Below are 17,494 nucleotides of genomic sequence, written 5' to 3' on the forward strand. Positions count from 1 at the left end.
GTAAAAACAATTAGGTTCTGCCTAAAATAATCAGTGGGACAGATAAAAAAATGTACACACTGTGACATTTAAATAGACCTACCTGCCCCATTAATTTATTTCTTTTGCATCTTTGCCACTCCTTAACACAAGTATAGAATATATCTCATATATTAAGAATTACAACACCTGAAAGAAGTCTTTAGTTGTAAGAAAGAGAAAATAATTGTGAAAGCCTGCAGGAGTTATCCATCCCATTGTCACCAAAGCCACACAGTATTATTAATACAGGGTGGTGGATGTTGCAGATAAAGTATGTATACTGAGAAAGGGTATACTGTGTGCTTTCTTTGGTGATGTTTTCTCTGCAGATCTATACATGCACTAGATGTAAATATCTGCAGAGAAAAGATATGATCAGGACAATCTGCTCTAATGAAAACTTATAAGAATCACAGTAAACCTCCAAGTCTCTTTTGGAATATGAAACATATATTTATCTGGTTTTATATCAGGGTGTGATTGATTTATTATGGGGCTGACACTTTACGCAGTATGCTCCACTGGGACTCATCTTGGGCGTTTCTGTCCCTCTTACCATCCAAAAAAAAATAAAATGAAACACTCTATAAATCTTTATTAAAGTACAATGTACAAGAATCTTTAATGTTTTTTTCTCTGCATTACTCCACACAACTACGATGTACACTGGATATTGCAATCTTGATTCTTTAGAGTTCCACAGCTACTGGTGGAAGAAGTATTTAGAACCTTACTTAAGTAAAAGTACGTGAGTATTATCATCAAAATGTCAAAATTATCAGAAAAATGCTCCCTGTCAGTGTTTTACTATTATACATGATGTCTTTGGATTGATATTACTGCTGCATTAATGTGTGTGTTGCATTTTATTGCTGTAAATGTTTAAGGTTGAGCTAATATTAACAATTTTTATATACTGTTGGGTAGTTATATCTACAGCAAAGCATCATATTCTATAAGATCATCTTATGTTTGTAGTGTTGCAGTAATGTGAGAACCACATATCTCTAAAAAGTCACCTTTGTGACGATGCATTTTCCAGCTAATCCAAGGGGGGTTTAAAAAAAAAAGTTTATTTAGCTTAAGAAGTAGGAGAGTTTTTTTCTACCGATAAAGGAATTAAGGAAGATTAGTAACGATAGCTGTCAGAGATGTAGTGGAGTATAAAGTTGCATAAAATAGAAATGCTCAAGTAAAGTACATGTACCTCGAATGTGTGCTTAAGTACAGTACTTGGATAAATGTACTTTCATTTCATTCAAATGTACATTCCAACACTTTCCGCAGCGCTTTGTTTCATACATCTTATTCTATCAGCTGCAATCCATCACAGTGCGGACTGGTCCCTGACAAGGACCTGGCCTGCTACACCTCCTATGTCAGGTGCACCACTGCACAAATGCAAACAGCTTGTTAGATCCTTGCTCTACATGGTCTAAGAGGACGCCCCTCCTCCACTTTAAAAGAAGTGCTGTTTTCTTGCCTTGTATTACTACACTCTGTGTCCTTACTTCAAGGACACCATGTAGCCTTCCTATACAAATACTTTACCAGACCAATTTATTCCAACTCTGTTATGCTAAAGCCTACCTACATGTAGGCTAAATCAATTCTGTATTTGAATTAATATGAATTCATTCAAGACGAAGATTAAACTAATCTGAAACGCAAACTTCCGCTTTTTTCGGCTCTTCCTGCTGATCTGGTCTGTCACAACTACCGTTCTGTCATTTTCATATCAACTTCAGCCTTCAGCACTGTACTTTGACCTCACAGCAGAGACACACCCTTCACAATAGGCGAACGGCCTTCCTGTTCACATGAGTGACAGCCCGGACAGCCAATCACCTTCTTCTACAGGCGCGTAGGCGGGACTTCCTGTACAGTAGCGCAAGTTAGTCCAACATGGCGCTTATGTCGCTCGCTTGAGAGTGAATTGGGAACCGCGCAGAAGTTAAGCTAGTTACGGTGTATTTCAGTGTGAGAGAGAGCATATTTACACAGATTAGTGTCTGCCGACTGCAGATATCGGCTTTTTGGAAATGAAGGGGAAGGAGCGATCGCCGGTGAAGAAACGCTCCCGGGCGCCAGTTGATAGCAGAGACCGAGGAGGAAGCCACCCGAGCGGCAAGAAGACCGGAGCCCTGTCGGCTATTGGCAGCAACAACGGTAACGGCTCTGCTCAAAACGGCGCTTTATCCAGGAGAAGTTTACACATCGAGAAAAGAGACATGAGGGATTCAGACGGACACAATTCATCCACTCGGGCTGGTAGCGGTTACGACTACGGAGTTGTTTCGGTGAACAAGCCGTACGGTGGCGCTGACATCGCCGCGGAAACATCCAGGTCCGGTTCACGCAGCGACCCACGGCCTCCGTCAAACCCCGACAGTGAGTACAAGACTCTCAAAATAAGCGAACTGGGCTCTCAGCTGAACGACGAGGAGATAGAGGACGGACTGTTTCATGAGTTTAAGAGGTTTGGGGACGTGAGTGTTAAAATAAGTCGAGAAAACGACGAGAGGGTGGCGTTTGTGAACTTCAGGAGGCCTGATGACGCCCGGGCGGCCAAACACGCCCGCGGCAAGCTGGTGCTGTACGACCGGCCTCTGAAAATCGAGACAGTTTATATGAACAGACGCAGAAGCCGCTCCCCTGTTTCAAAAGACAGTTTCCCTTCAGGACAGAGGCATCTCCACTCTCAGAGACCCCTGTCTCCCACTGGTTTGGGGTACAGAGACTACCGGTTACAGCAGCTGGCTCTGGGCCGTCTCCCCCCTCCACCGCAACCACCTCACATAAGAGATCTGGAAAGAGACCGAGATTTTTCAATATATGATGCCAGGAATAGACCCCCGTTCATCCCTGAATGTGCTGTGTACCGTGAGGAGGACCTGATGAGCCCTGAGGATGACCAGAGGGCAAACAGGACTTTGTTTCTGGGCAATCTGGACGTCAGTGTGACGGAGAGTGACCTGAGGAGGGCTTTTGACAGGTTTGGAGCGATAACAGAGGTGGACATAAAGCGGGCAGTGAGAGGCCAGACCAACACCTATGGTTTCATCAAGTTTGAGAATCTTGACATGGCTCATCGTGCCAAAGTAGCGATGTCAGGGAAAGTGGTGGGCCACAACCCAATAAAAATCGGCTATGGTAAACCCACACCCACGACCAGGCTGTGGGTGGGGGGCCTTGGACCCTGGGTTCCCCTCGCTGCACTGGCCAAGGAGTTTGACCGCTTTGGCACCATCAGGACTATAGACTACAGGAAAGGTGAGGCATGGGCTTACATCCAGTATGAAAGTTTGGATGCTGCTCAGGCTGCATGTACTAACATGAGGGGCTTCCCTCTCGGTGGCCCTGACCGGAGACTCAGAGTGGACTTTGCAGACACAGAGCACCGCTACCAGCAGCAGCAGTACGTGCAGCTCCCCCTCCCCCTGCCACACTATGACTTAGTCCCTGAGCCCTTTGCCCACCGCCTTACTGACTCAGTGAGAGTGAGAGAGAGGTCTCCTCCACTTCCCGCTCGCTTCAGAGACAGGGATCTGTACCCCAGTGCTGAATGGTCTGGCCTGGGTGTCCACGACAGGATGCGGGGAGCAGGCTTTGATCCCATAGATCGTCTGGAGAGGCGTTCCCGAGAGACCTGGTCGAGTGAGGGTGAGTTCCAAAGCCGAGATCTAGGGCGCAAAAGGAGATATCTGGATGATGGCTGCCGGCTGGATCATTCACCTGACATCAGTGACTATGGTCTGCGCCGCCATGGCGGCTCATTAGAGCGCAGCCCTGGAGGGAGCAGCCGAGACGGCGGACGCTACAGTGACTCTGAACGCCTGCCTCGCTCTGGCAGAACCTCCCCCGTCAGAGAGCGCCAGGACACTGGCTTTGGAGAGAAGAGAAGAAAAACACTTAGCCCAGCTGAGCCAGGCTCCTGCCCTGAGAAGGACCGCAAACGCAAAGCCAGTGACTCATCTAAGAGCCCAGCGAGAAAGGAGGATCGCTTAGGACATCCTTCCTCCAAGTCTGGCCAGCAGTCTAAGCCGGTGGCTGGGGGACAGAAGCTGAGTCAGGCCTGGCAGGGCGTCCTCCTGCTGAAGAATAGCAGCTTTCCCACATCACTGCACTTGCTGGAGGGGGACATGTCGGTGGCTACCAGCCTGCTGGTGGAGGGCTCCACAGGGGGTCAAGTCTCCCAGCTGAAGATCAGCCAGCGCCTGCGCCTGGACCAGCCCAAGCTGGATGAAGTCTCCCGTCGCATCAAGGCCGCCGGCTCCGGCGGATACTCCATCCTCCTGGCCGTGCCCGTGAAATCTGAAGATGGAGGGGTCCAGGACGCCAGCAGCTCCACCGAGAGACCACTGAAGAACCTGGTGTCCTACCTGAAGCAGAAGCAGGCGGCCGGCATCATCAGCCTCCCTGTGGGGGGCAGCCGTGACAAGGACCACGGAGGAGTCCTTCACGCTTTCCCCCCATGTGAGTTCTCACAGCAGTTCTTGGATGCCTCTGCCAAAGCCTTTGCCAAATCAGAGGACGACTATATGTTGATGGTCATTATCAGAGGAGCATCATAAAAAAAATTATTAATGTCTCTTTTCCCGCTCATGGACTGTTAAACTGTGAGTTGTAAAAACAGGGAGAAGTAATGATAACAAAGCAGAATAACAGGAAATGACAGGGTTCTGTGAAGTTCCCTTACCTGCATGGTAGCTTGTATCTCATCCTGCTGAAGGTTTATAGAAATGAAACTCACATTGAATTGAACACATTTTGATACATTGATGGATTCGATTATTAATACAGTGACATGCTTCACTTCTACTATTTAGTTATCAGATAAATGTACATTACTTGAAGGGTACTCTGCTTAAAGTATTTCAGAGCAAGCTACAGTTCTGTGAATCAATACTATATGTTGCCTTATCTCATTTAAAAAGAAACACACTTCCTTTATGTCCTGTCATACAATGCCTGCCTATAACAAAAAAGAATTTAATATCTAAAACAGAGTATTTAGCCTTCATTTTATCTGTACTCAGCATAGATTCAACTGGTCAGTGTCAACAAGTTTGTAGTATTATAATGTTTGTAGAGCAAGCCTAAAGAAATAATTAAATCAAACTCATGTACATGTAGATTTTCTCTTGAACAAGGAAATATATCGTTTTGCTCCAAAACTTTCCCCATTGCTCATTAATAGGCATATTCCAGATGTGCATCTGTATTACCTTTTTTGCTGACTAAGTAAACATTTTCAATACTTCCTAATTCGAAGTTTCATTACGACAGCTTTTCTATTTTTGGCACTTTTGGCCAGTCCTGCTTAAAGCTAAAGAAAATTGTGGAAAAAACAATTCTATTGAAACAAAAACATGGTATTAGTCTTGGTATCTGGCCTTTATGGACTATTTTTTTATAGTTTACTTTTTGATATGTTAAAATACATAAGAGCCTTAGGGGTTATAGTATAATAGATTACATTAATATCAATGCTCCTTTTTGAGCCACATCTGGAGGTTATGTGACATTACAAGGTGAAATGAATGCAGTTTTTCCTGTCTGTTTTTCAACACTGGTACATGTATGTAGGGGTGGACACAAGCAGCATTATAATGCAGTTCAATACAATAACCTTGCAAAGAATACTGCCTTTATGAAGCTAATTATGTTTAGTTTTTGTTGAAATTATGTTAGAGAGGAGATTTTAGGCTCTGTGTTTATTTCTGACCCCAGGGTGTTGTAATGAACTGCATTAGGTTATAAGATAATATTTTGGGCTGCAACTTTTCATTATTGATTAAGCTACTGGTACTTTTCTTGATTAATCGATTAATCATTTGGTCTATAACATCAGAAAATAATGGAAAATATCCATATTTTCCTAAGGTGATGTTTTCAAGCCCAAAGTGACGTCTTCAAATTGCTTTTTTATGGTCCTACCAACAGCCCCAAACCCAAAGATATTCAGTGTACTATGATGAAAGCGAAGGTGGAACCATCAAATGTTTGGCACTTTTGCTTAAAAATAGATGATTAACCATCATAATTTCTGCTTATTAATTATCTGACGATTGACTAATAATTTCAGCTCTGAACATTATTACCATGGAGTTGAGTCAACTCCCCTTAGTCTCAACGACTGTAGGTCTTTTGTTTTGAATGCCGTTTATATTCTACAGGGTTGCTTTTGTGTCCACCCCTTTTTATATTGTGTGTTTATTGGCATCACATTCAATTAGGTTGAACAGTAATTGGTTGATTAAGTTCTTCACTTTTCTTATGGTATAATCCACTAAACACAATAACTGCCCCAACAAAGCATGTACTGTTAAAGAAAAAAAAGATGATGTAACCTATAAATTAAGAGCTAAATGTATGCCATGCACATCTCTAATAACTGATCAGGAATCTATTAGTAGAAAATATTGCTATACTATCAGTGGACTTGTTTGATTAAAAACCTCTGAATGAATCAGAGGACAGGAGGCCGTTGTCCCGTGGCCTTACACGCTTTCTTCTGAAAGGACTGTTAATGATTGTTTTTCATGCTTTGATTTGATTTCTGTGTTTCAAATGGGAAAAAAAAAGATTTGTATACTCAGGATATCTGGAGAGAGAAATGGAGAACATCAGTGCTCATGGGCCTAAAAGAAGTATACCTGTCAGAAAAAACGCAAAGTGCAACATGCACTTGATTTTGTCTCAATAAATTTACTCTTTTCGTGGGAAACACGAGTGCCTCGGAAGACAACTTTTGTGACCTTTTCTGTTCTTGGAATTGTCTATCAAACTCTAAAGGCTTTATCACTATGACAGCAGGAGCCTTCCCAGCTGAAAGGAGAGGAAGTGTGAGAATCAAGGGAGGTCAGCCTCTCAGTTCTGTGTTTTCATTTTGTTGATCATCATTTGTTGAATGACCTCTTTTGTGAAGAGCTTTTCATGTGACCTTCTTTCAGATTGAAATTTGGCCATACTAGAATACTTTTTTCAGTCCGTCTGCAAAGGCAAATCTAGAGTCACTGTCTCTTCAGATATGTGGCTTATTCCTCAGTCGCCTCTGGCCTGTATGACCGGAGGTGTGGCAGAACTTGCCGCCTGTCAAGTTCTGCCAAAATCGCCAGGGTTGTCTCCATGTGACAGCCTCTCAGTGGAGGCACAGCAGCGTTTGAAGGCCCCCGGTCTGCTTTCTCATCTGGCTCCAGCAGCACACAGAGTATTGGTTCAGCGTCTGCAGCAGCTCGAGAAGGAGCAGTGTTCATGTGTGTATTTGCTTATTGTTCTTGCATTGGAGATTTGAAGAAGATCTCTGTGCTAGGGCCAGACTTCAAAAAGTGTCTCACCCCGTGTCGGAGAAGAGGTTGAGACAGTGAGACAGCATCTGCTTTATTTGCCATAAAATGGAAAGGAAACGCAACAGAAGAGAAAAGATTGCCTGTACAGGGAATACTAATCTTTAGTTGATATGTTGATCTGATTTACACACTTTCAAAAAAAAAAAGAAAAAAAAAGATTCTTCGTATGAAAGCAAAGTGAAGAGTTTCCTGCTGTTACTGAGTCAGAATCTGCTGCAGGATGTGTATTATCAAGACGGTGCTGTTCCTGCTCATCGCTGCTTCAACTCCAAACTAACGGGACGTGAGCAGCTTTCCTGCAGCTTCTGGTGTCCACACTGTGCCACGGCTGGGATTCAAGGTTTCCTGGAGTTGTAACAGGTTTGAGCCTCGCCCCGGCTATACCTGCTCCTGTTCCGCAGGTAAAGTATTAAGATGGCCTAAACTACTGACTTGGGTATGTATTAAAGTGTTTAAGACGACTACAAACACTTCAGGCCTTGTTTAAAAGCTGGTTACAGGGTGAAAAGATAACAGAAATGACTAAAATTGAATGTCCCTGAAGCAAACTAATGCAGAGTTTTTGTTGAGGCAGTCAGAGATGTTGATTAAAAAAACAAAAATTCATGAAGTCTTAGTTTGTCATGTTAAACAAATATCCTCTCAGTATCTTTGTGTCTACTTACTGTAGGACTACTGTTCCTTTTTGCTGATTCAACTTCCTTCTTTGGTATATTTTGTCATGGTTTTTGACGCTTTTCTCCTTGTCAGATTTGAAATCTTGCAGTGTTGGTCCAAATGCCCCAGCAATTTATGCAGCAACTGCTTTGAATCTGAACAACAAAGGCCTAACCCACTCAGATCCTTAAGTAAAAGGATCAATACCACAATGTAAAAATACTCAATTACTGCTTAAGTAAAAGTATGGAAGTATTATCAGTAAAATGTACTTGACATTTCAAAGTATTATACTAGAATGCAGAATGGCTGTTATATAACTGGATTATTATTACCGCTGCATTAACACGTAGATCGCATTTAATGTAGCTGGTCGAGGTGGAGCTAAATTTTTATTACTTTATACTGCTCAATACAGTATATTTTATTAGCTGATCGTATGTTCTGAATTGTCCTAATCTGCTAAGTAACTAGCAACTACAGCTGTCAGATGAATGTAGTGAAGTAAAAAGTACAATATTCCCCCTGAAATGTAGGGAAGTATAAAGAAGCATAAAATGAGAATATGCAAGTAAATTACCTCGACATTTTACTAAAGTACAGTACCTATAAAGTAAATATACTTTGTTACCTTCCACCACTGCTCATAGCTAAATGCCAGTAAGTATCAGGGAACTACAGGCCAAATAGTCTCTGCTTGAGTTACTGACACATTATTTGCAAAAATTGCAAAATAATGTAATGTTAAGTATCAAAGATTATGACATCATATGCCAAACATGGGAAAACTGCATTAGTAAACAGGAACAAACAGAAGATGGTTAATGGAATATTTCTTTAAACATTCTGAGATTCCTCAAGTTGGCATCTACTGCATCTGTACTTCTTTCCTTCATCTTTTCACTTTATCCAACTCATGTAGCTTTCTGTAAATTGATAGTTTAAGATAAGCTATTTCAGTTTCTGAAAGTGAATGAAATGAGTGCTTAATGCCCTTATTTGCACTGGGTGGAGGAGCTGTGATGAAGAGATGATGTCCAAGCTTTGTGTAATAATGTCAAGTTTTAGATCAGACATCATCAGCATCAGTCGGAGCACACGATGAGAACGAGCGGAGCCACACTGGGTGTTAAACAGGCAGTGGAATAACCTCCTCAGGGTTGACGAAAGTGGTATCATGTATCATACAGTGGCATGTCAGATATGTAAACTTTGTGCTAAAATGTCAAGTTTAAAATTTTGTTTATACAAATCGTGCCAGAGTGTAATTAGTTTGGTTAGATAGTAAGGGTGTGTTTACTGTATATGAGGGGGTGTTGAGGACTTGAACTTCACAATTTCTGCAGTGTGAATGTAAAAAGGGAAATGTCACTTACAGTTCAGACGAAGCCCATTACGGTAAAGGTCAGTTAATCGATGATATGCTGAGCAAATCATAAAATGTAGGGAGGTCTTTCATAGAAGTTTAAGTTTTAGTTAATAGCTGTACAAGGCTTTGGCGCCTACTTCCCTGTTCTTAGTTCAGCCCCTGATTTCAGCCTCCGGTCGTAACAAATTCAAGGACGCTCTTGTTAGAAAGAATGCTACATATGACTCTGACAGAAAGCTTTCAATGAAATATTTAATACAGAGGATTTGATTGCAGCACCTATAAACAACCTATGCTGTATTTACTGTGTATGTATTATTAGTGTGATGAGGAGCTGTACAGTCGAACTTGAGTACACTTTTAGAATTTGAGCACTTTTTAAAAGAATCTCTTGATCCTGTATAAAGTTTCTTTCAGAAAATGTCTTCACTTTTTTACTTTTGGAAAGTTATTTATGACTTTTAACTAAACAGTGCCTAAACATGTTTTAATACGAGCTGGTCATAATTAAAATGTTGAGTATTTCAGGTTGTCACCTCAGTATGGAGGCGAGAAAGGAAGAAAAACTCTTCTCTGCCTGTCCTCACATTTACCTACAGTGTGAAGCTCTATAGAGCTTCAGTGAACTCTGAAGTTATGAGTGCATGTTGAAAAGGAATTCATCAGACAAGAGAAACTATGTCTTGGTGAGTACACTTTATATTTATTTCACCTCATATTTATACCTTCAGTATTTTATATTGATGTAATTTGCATTTGATTTGTGCTTGAATAAAGGCTTGAAACACATTCTGACATTGTGTCTGTTTTTTTCCATGACGTCCGTCCTCTTTGCGTCAAGTATTGACAGATTTTGAAATGACAGGATGTATTTGTCCGTTCTGGTTTTTAGACTCAGTACTCTAGAGGGCAGGGTTGGATGGAGCGATATTAAACTACCAGAGAACATGAACAGAAGACGTGTCTCGAATGATACAATATCAGTATTTTCTATAAGTAATGCGATAAGCTTATCCACTTGATTTATGGTTGACAGGTGAGGAATTTATAATGAGACATTAATCTTCTTACACAGTAATGTCAATAACTATTAGGTCTACAGGCTTTTACTCTATCTTTTAAAAGCCATTAATACTTTTAAATCACTTGAAACAGACCTTGATGTAAAAAGGGGTTGACACACAAAGAGAAGAGACCTTTAAAGTTGCTGTATTCAATAATACTTTACCTTTTTCTTCTGTAAGCACTCAATAGATGAGAAAAGTCAACAGAAACTCATGCAGAACACAGTCTGGGAAAGGTCAACCCTCACCTGGCTTTTATCATTTACAAAACTGACTTACAAATGAAGGGAGCACTTTTCAGCCCCTAACTGTTCTCTAAAGTAAACCTGATGTTGTACATGGCAACTTCAAAGCCTGGTGCAAGGAGACATTTTTTGTTCAATTATATTTGCACTGTAATAAAAATCTCTCCACCACCTAAAACAGACAGAACTGGACTTCCCCACACTCTCAAACTGATTGATCAGTCTTTTAACATGAGACAGCTAAATCAAATAGTTTAAGTTGTAGAAGGTGTGTTTTCATCTGTAAGGTTTGTATGTATTGGTGTAAAACAGGCCTGTAAACATACAATAGAGCTTTTCATCTGTAACTCTACTGACACTACGTATGAAAATGTATCTAAACTATATGGTAAAATAATGCCGTATGTATACTTATTAAATTGCATTTTGGCATCATTTATCACGTGTGGTTGTGAAATCCTTTATTTTAAATGTCAATGAGGTTAGAGGCTTAAGACATTCTTTTTACTACTCAGTTCCTTTAGATAAATTATTAACAGAAGTTGAACAGAAATGGTCAAAAGAAAAGGTGAAACACATTATTTAGCAATTTATATTCCACAATATATTAACACTTTACTGTTTATTGTATTTCTGCTGGGTGTGTTGACATTTAATGCTGATTTGTGGCCCAACTTTGAATAAAGAGCTGAGTAAACTTACATTATATTCTTAACACTAAATTTGTTAAAATTAGATTAAAGGGCATTAGGGAAAAACATACTCAGCTCTTATTGTTTCCTTTATCTGAATTCACTCATTTGATACTCTGTAAAGTGTTTTTTTATCAGTTTAGTTGTTGCAAGTGTTACTGTAAAAAAAAGGAGGAGTTTAGACTAGCCTTGATCTCTCCATATAAAAACACCACCTGCTCTTGTGTGTGAGATCTTATTGGGCCCTTTTCAAAATAATGAAGTCTGCCTTTGTGTTGCTGGCCTTTTTGGCTCTCTCACAGGGACTTCTCAGGTAAGATATACAAGAAACTTACATTTACTCATGATAAAATGAAAACATGCTTTTTAACATACAGAGTGTGTTCGCTGAAGGTGCTTTTCCACAGTGTCAGTAGCTATAAAATTTAAGAGTTAGATCTAGTGGAGAAATTCAGATTTCTTTCATCATGTGACTCGGAGTTGGTGCATAGATGCTGAATTAGTGACTGACCCATATGGGTTCCTAGTTCGAGGTCTTACATGTAATTAGGCATGTATGCAGGAAGCAGGCTGTGAATTTTGGTGGTCCCATTTTAGCCCTACTACTGGAAAGGCTTTAAGAAAACCAAAATTGTTAGTATGTTTTTTTGCTTAGTGTTCTGATACTTTTGTAGGATGTAATGAATATTGCAGCTTAAAGGCCTCGAGCTGTTCTTTTAGACATTTCTTGAACAATTAATGACAATTTTTGAAACAGAACAAGCAACACATCAAGCAAGATGTTGCTCAGGAGGTAGAGTGGGTTGTCCACTTAACGTAGGGGTTGGTGGTTTGATCCCCAGCTCCCACTGTCCAGGGGGATACATAAAATGTACGATCAAACACACCACCCCTCTGAGACAAGTTCTTCACCTTTTCTGCCTCAGATCACTATTGTTTATTTTTCCTAATTCTCTCCCAGGCGGAAACTTCTTTTTACTATGAGTTATTTGGTCTGACATAATCTCAGAAATGTTTGTGAGTATGCTCTCAGACGAAATAATGACTGTGCTGCAGCGTTTATGAGGTGCTAATGGGGCCAATTTGTCTGTTCAGGATTCCCCTGATGAGAGGGAAGTCAGCCAGGCAGCTGCTGGAGGAGAGAGGCCTGTTTGAAGAGTACAGGAAGAAGTTTCCATACAACCCTGCAGCAAAGTTTCTCCCCAGGAATGAGCAGAGTGCGGTGCCCATGACCTTTGACCCAGATGTAAGTAGCATGCAACAGCTGTATGCTTTGCCCTGTGCAATACATGCACTAACTAAATGATCTTATTTTGGACAAAGATAACGTACTATGGAGAGATTGGCGTTGGGACTCCACCTCAGTTCTTTAAAGTTCTGTTTGACACCGGCTCCTCTGACCTGTGGGTTCCCTCCATGAGTTGCACCAGCACCAACTCTGGTTGTGGTAAGTATAATAGTGTATAATAATGAAGTGATGAACCCGCATATGTAACAGGCCACCAATCGATTTATTGTTTCAGTCAAAAATGCCAAACATTTGCTGGCAGCTTCTCAAATATGAGATTTGATGCTTTCCTTGGTCTCTCTGTCACCTGCCTCTCTCCTTTGCTGCTTGACCTCTCTCTGTCTGTTGCTAGAAGATCACGCGAAGTTCAACAGCTCAGCATCCTCCACTTTTCAGGCCGGCACAAAGCCTTTCTACATCATGTACAACAGTGGATTTGCAGCAGGGAGTACCGGATATGATACCATAAAGGTGAGGACAAAACATTAATATTGCCTTCTTGACCAACTGCCGAACAGTGGTGCAAAGTACTTTTACTCAGTTACTGAAGTTAAGTACAATTTTGATGTGCTTGTACTTTGCTTATTTCCATTTCATGCTATTTTATACTTCCACTCCACTATATTTCAGTGGGAAATATTACTTTTACGTCAATACACTTGTCACGTTTAAAACTTGTCACGTTTCAGTTGTTATGAGTTGCTCTAAACTTCTCACATGGTTTCATCAAAGTAACTGTTGGAGGCCCAAAGAGGCAAAATTATTAAATATTTCACAAAAATGCAAAGATCAGAAAAATGTCCAAAACAATAAATACATATTTGTGTATCAGAACTTCTTTATCAATCATCTCATGACCCCTCAGATTTGTCTTGTGACCCTTTGGAGTGGGCCGACCCTTAGGTTGGGAACTACTGGACTGAAATACCGAACTTTTCATAGTTGTATAAAGTGGTTAAAACTTGCTCCACCTCGACAGCTACTTATGCATTAATGTATCAGTAATAACTATCTAATAATGTAAAATATAATATATAATTCTCAGAGCAAGTAGTTTTAGGTTTGATACTTCAAGTACATTTTGCTGATCATATTTCTGTACTTTTACTTAAGTAGGATGTTGAATGAAAGATTTTTACTTGTAATGGAGTATTTTTACATTAATGTATTGGTACTTTTACTTAAGTAGATCTGTTTTCCTATAACACTTCCTAAAAGCCATAAAAACTGATTTTTTTTCAATCAGCTAAGTGACCTCTACGTGGAGCACCAGTTCTTTGGCCTCACTGAAACAGAGGCAGTTTTCATGATGTCTGTGCCCTGGGATGGGATTCTTGGTCTGGCCTTCCCTGGCATGTCACTTGAGGGAGGCCCACCTATATTTGACAACATGTGGAACCAGGGCAAAATCCCCCAGAACATGTTCTCCATGTACCTGAGCAGGTGACGTCTTATTTGAGTCACAAACAAAGAAATAATGCTGTGAATCAAATGCAAATGGGTGTTTAAGTACTTACTTTCTTGTGTACACGATGGTGTTTTTATGAATGATGCAGTGCTCATTTTCTTAAACCTATCTGTCTGCCTCCAGTTCTGTAGAGGGCAGTGTGTTAATTCTGGGAGGAACAGATCCCTCATATTACACTGGAAGCATAAAATGGATCCCCCTGTTTCGTGCCACTAACTTTTGGAACATCCATATACAAAGGTAGTTTCCTTTTTTCCCGTAAATCCTTACAATAGTTTAAATGTCCGTGTTGTGTACAGCCACTTCACAATTGACATTATTCGGAGGTCTTCTTCTATTCATTGCCTATGATGATGTTTGTAATGGATGCATTTCTGGTGATGCCTCTTTTATGTTGCAGCATCAACATCGATGGGAACACTGTTGCATGCTCTGCAAGCTGTGAAGCAATAGTGGACTCTGGTACTTCTGTAATCATCGGTTCCGGCCAAGATATTAACAACATCAATGGTTGGTTGGGAGCCTCTACAGATCAGTATGGTGATGTGAGTGTTTTGAATGTTTTACTTTTAGCGAGTATAATATTAAATATGTTAAGTGAACTGTTCCGGGGTTTAAAAAAAGTAACATTTTGCTTATCTGTCTCACAGGCTGTTGTGAGCTGCAGCAACACAAATCTTTTGCCAGACATTGTGTTCAACATCAATGGCTACAGCTTCGCTCTTCCACCATCAGCCTATGTCATGAAGGTTTGTGTTTTAAGCTCAGTGTGATATATGGTGCCACTTTCTAAGGCATACATAAAGAATTAATAGGTGTAACTAATGGCTTTATCAATGTTAATAAATAATTTATTAAGCCATAAATCATTTAAGCCATTGTTAGGAACAATGTTTGCTTTATAGAGAATTAATAATTCAGTAATATGGACAATTTTTGGGTTGTAGAAATGATTTTGGGGGCATAGCCTCCTCCAGTATAACTTGCTTTTATTTACAACTCCACACTTGATGGCTAATTATAAAGTGATAAACCTTAAACCTTTATTACTGACATGAAAGATGAATTTATTATGGTCTGGATGTTCTGCAGCTCTTTTCCAGAAGTGAGCGGTTGAGGGAAGGGTCTTATTTGTGAATTAAAGAGTTAGCTAAAAGACAAAACATGAAAACTGACAAAACTGAAAGAGTTTAAACACCAGCCAAAGGGATTTTTCACAGAAATGGTTTGAATGATTTATGGCTTAATAAATCAAAATCAGAATCAACTTCAAGTATGTGCAAGTTTATTGACACACACAAGAAAATTAGTAGATCTCAATATGCTTAAACACAGTGCAGAGAACAATGTTACAGGATAGTAAAGACACACACACACACACACACACACACACACACACACACAGATAAACAGAAATGTCAAGCTAAACAAATATAAGCAAACTTAAACACACAGTACAGTATAGCTATTACACACAGGCAGTAAGACCTGTAAAACGAATGCGGTCTAATACAACAGTCTTGCAATAAATTCTACCTTCATGAGGGTTATAATGCTCAGTTTTGTATTGCGTTATACTGACAGGTGTTCCTATTATTTTGTCCACACCATTTGTGTCAATGAGGGTAGGCTAAATAACAGAAACACCTCTCAGTATAACGCAATACGGTTCAACAGCACCACAAACTACATCCTCCACATACAGCTGAATCAGCACCTCTCTAAAACAGTCTCAACAAAAATTGAACATTATAACCTTCGTGAAGGGAGGATTTACTGCAGGACTAATGTAATAGTGTGCACTCGTTTTAGCTAGGTGTACCTAATAAACTGTCAACTGACTGTTTGTACAGGGTTATTGTACAGAGTGCATGACACTGCAAAGAAGGCTGGAACAAATAAAGGTTACTCTATTTACAGAGGTGGTTGTATGTGCATATGTTGAGTGTATGATTTATAAATGGTTTAAATTTGTAAATTATTTATTAAGTGTTAATAAAGGCATTAGCTACAACATATAAACTCTTTACGTATGCCATATTAGAAAGTGGTACCGATCAATAAGTCAATAAGTAACTCAGACATACTCTCTGAGGTGATTAAGCTGATCTGGGGCCTTCGGTCATGTTGTCTGCCCTCTGTCCTCAGTCTGCCTCTGGGTGCAGAACAGGGTTTGCACCTGGCCCCTGGATCCTGGGCGAGGTCTTCATGCGGCAGTTCTACACTGCCTTCGACATCAGCAACAACATGGTGGGCTTTGCTCAGGCTGCGTGAATACATGTGAAGCGCTGGGTCAGTTTGAAATGATATTAGCCATTTGTCAGAGGCTCTAGTCTGAGCCTGAGCTATTTAGAATGCAATTTACTTTATTTTGACTAATAAAAAAATTGCCTTTCAGACTTTAAGTCAGCATGTCTTTGTTGTAAAAGATGAATTCAAATGCTTGTAAAGTCTTCCTAGAATATTCTGTAAAGGCGAGAATCAACCCAAGTGTTTTACTCCAATATGGATGTGTGTTTTGGTGGCCACTAGATGGCACACGACTCACCGAGCTGCACATTCAGTCACGTCATCATTCATGTGATTCTCCTGGGAGGGGTCTGAGGAGAGGATGACTCATCTTACTTAGAATTCAGTCTCTAAAACACAGAACCAAATGCCAGTCATTCATTGTCAACAGGCGCTGGCTTACATTCATGCCATCTGTGTCTGTGATGTTCAGTGATCTGAGATTTTCTTCAGGCTGCTGCATTTGTTCTAATTATGATCTGTGATTTAATATCCAATGGGGATGCGTCATTCAGCTCTTTTCCATTTAAACATGTGCATCGACACACAGATCTATCATTAACCCTGCCATACCTCCTATGAACACACTTATTTCCATTTAACATTTTAATTATGAAATACTCTTAATTCTGCAATGTTACACTGCATTTTTCCAAATGGCTAAATTTAGTTACACACACCTGGCTGGTAAACATTGTAACATGAGACAGCAGCTACTGAAGCAGGGAGCATGGACATCCCTGCAGACTGCTTCAATCATTCATCCTGCAAAGGGGTTGCAGGACAGCAGGTTTCAGGTTTCACACTGCAGCATCTCTCAGAAAGATGGACCAACTTCTGAACAAAAAATTAACTCCTTATAATAATGATTCTGCACACATTTGCTGCACTGTCACATGAAGAAATGTGATGTATCATGTTCCACATAATGATTATGCTTATTGCTACAACTACACAACATCAAGATAACATTTTTTAACTGAAATCGGAGACATAAATTGTCTTGAGGCCAATATAACGCTGATCCAACTGAGTGTTCAGTCCCGGAC

The 17,494-nt window shown here is 40.4% G+C and overlaps 2 protein-coding genes across 3 annotated transcripts; both read left to right on the forward strand.

The window, feature by feature from the left end:
* The first annotated feature begins 1,867 nt into the window (after positions 1–1,867).
* LOC122861516 (RNA-binding protein 15-like) lies at positions 1,868–10,188 on the forward strand. Its single transcript, XM_044166031.1, has one exon. The coding sequence runs from the start codon at positions 2,064–2,066 to the stop codon at positions 4,593–4,595; it is 2,532 nt and encodes an 843-aa protein (XP_044021966.1). The 5' UTR covers positions 1,868–2,063; the 3' UTR covers positions 4,596–10,188.
* Positions 10,189–11,585: 1,397 nt separating this feature from the next.
* Positions 11,586–16,555, forward strand: LOC122861528 (pepsin A-like). 2 transcript variants are annotated; one of them, XM_044166057.1, is made up of 9 exons: positions 11,586–11,713; positions 12,496–12,646; positions 12,724–12,847; positions 13,041–13,159; positions 13,935–14,131; positions 14,280–14,396; positions 14,557–14,701; positions 14,807–14,905; positions 16,305–16,555. In XM_044166057.1, the coding sequence occupies exons 1-9, from the start codon at positions 11,658–11,660 to the stop codon at positions 16,428–16,430; spliced, it is 1,134 nt and encodes a 377-aa protein (XP_044021992.1). In that variant the 5' UTR covers positions 11,586–11,657; the 3' UTR covers positions 16,431–16,555. The 2 variants fall into 2 exon arrangements, with proteins under 2 accessions (XP_044021992.1, XP_044022002.1); XM_044166067.1 differs by having other exon boundaries at positions 13,044–13,159.
* Positions 16,556–17,494: the final 939 nt, after the last annotated feature.

The sequence above is a fragment of the Siniperca chuatsi genome, linkage group LG2, assembly GCF_020085105.1.
Source record: "Siniperca chuatsi isolate FFG_IHB_CAS linkage group LG2, ASM2008510v1, whole genome shotgun sequence".
NCBI lineage: Eukaryota > Metazoa > Chordata > Actinopteri > Centrarchiformes > Sinipercidae > Siniperca > Siniperca chuatsi.

What these genes read in the sequence shown, in the direction of transcription:
- LOC122861516 (XM_044166031.1), top strand. Translation starts at nt 2,064, where the DNA reads ATGAAGGGGAAGGAGCGATCGCCGGTGAAGAAACGCTCCCGGGCGCCA.
- LOC122861528 (XM_044166057.1), top strand. Translation starts at nt 11,658, where the DNA reads ATGAAGTCTGCCTTTGTGTTGCTGGCCTTTTTGGCTCTCTCACAGGGA. An exon ending in CCGGATATGATACCATAAAG is followed by an intron (nt 13,160 to 13,934) that starts GTGAGGACAAAA and finishes TTTTTCAATCAG; the next exon opens with CTAAGTGACCTCTACGTGGA. An exon ending in TGGAACATCCATATACAAAG is followed by an intron (nt 14,397 to 14,556) that starts GTAGTTTCCTTT and finishes TTTATGTTGCAG; the next exon opens with CATCAACATCGATGGGAACA.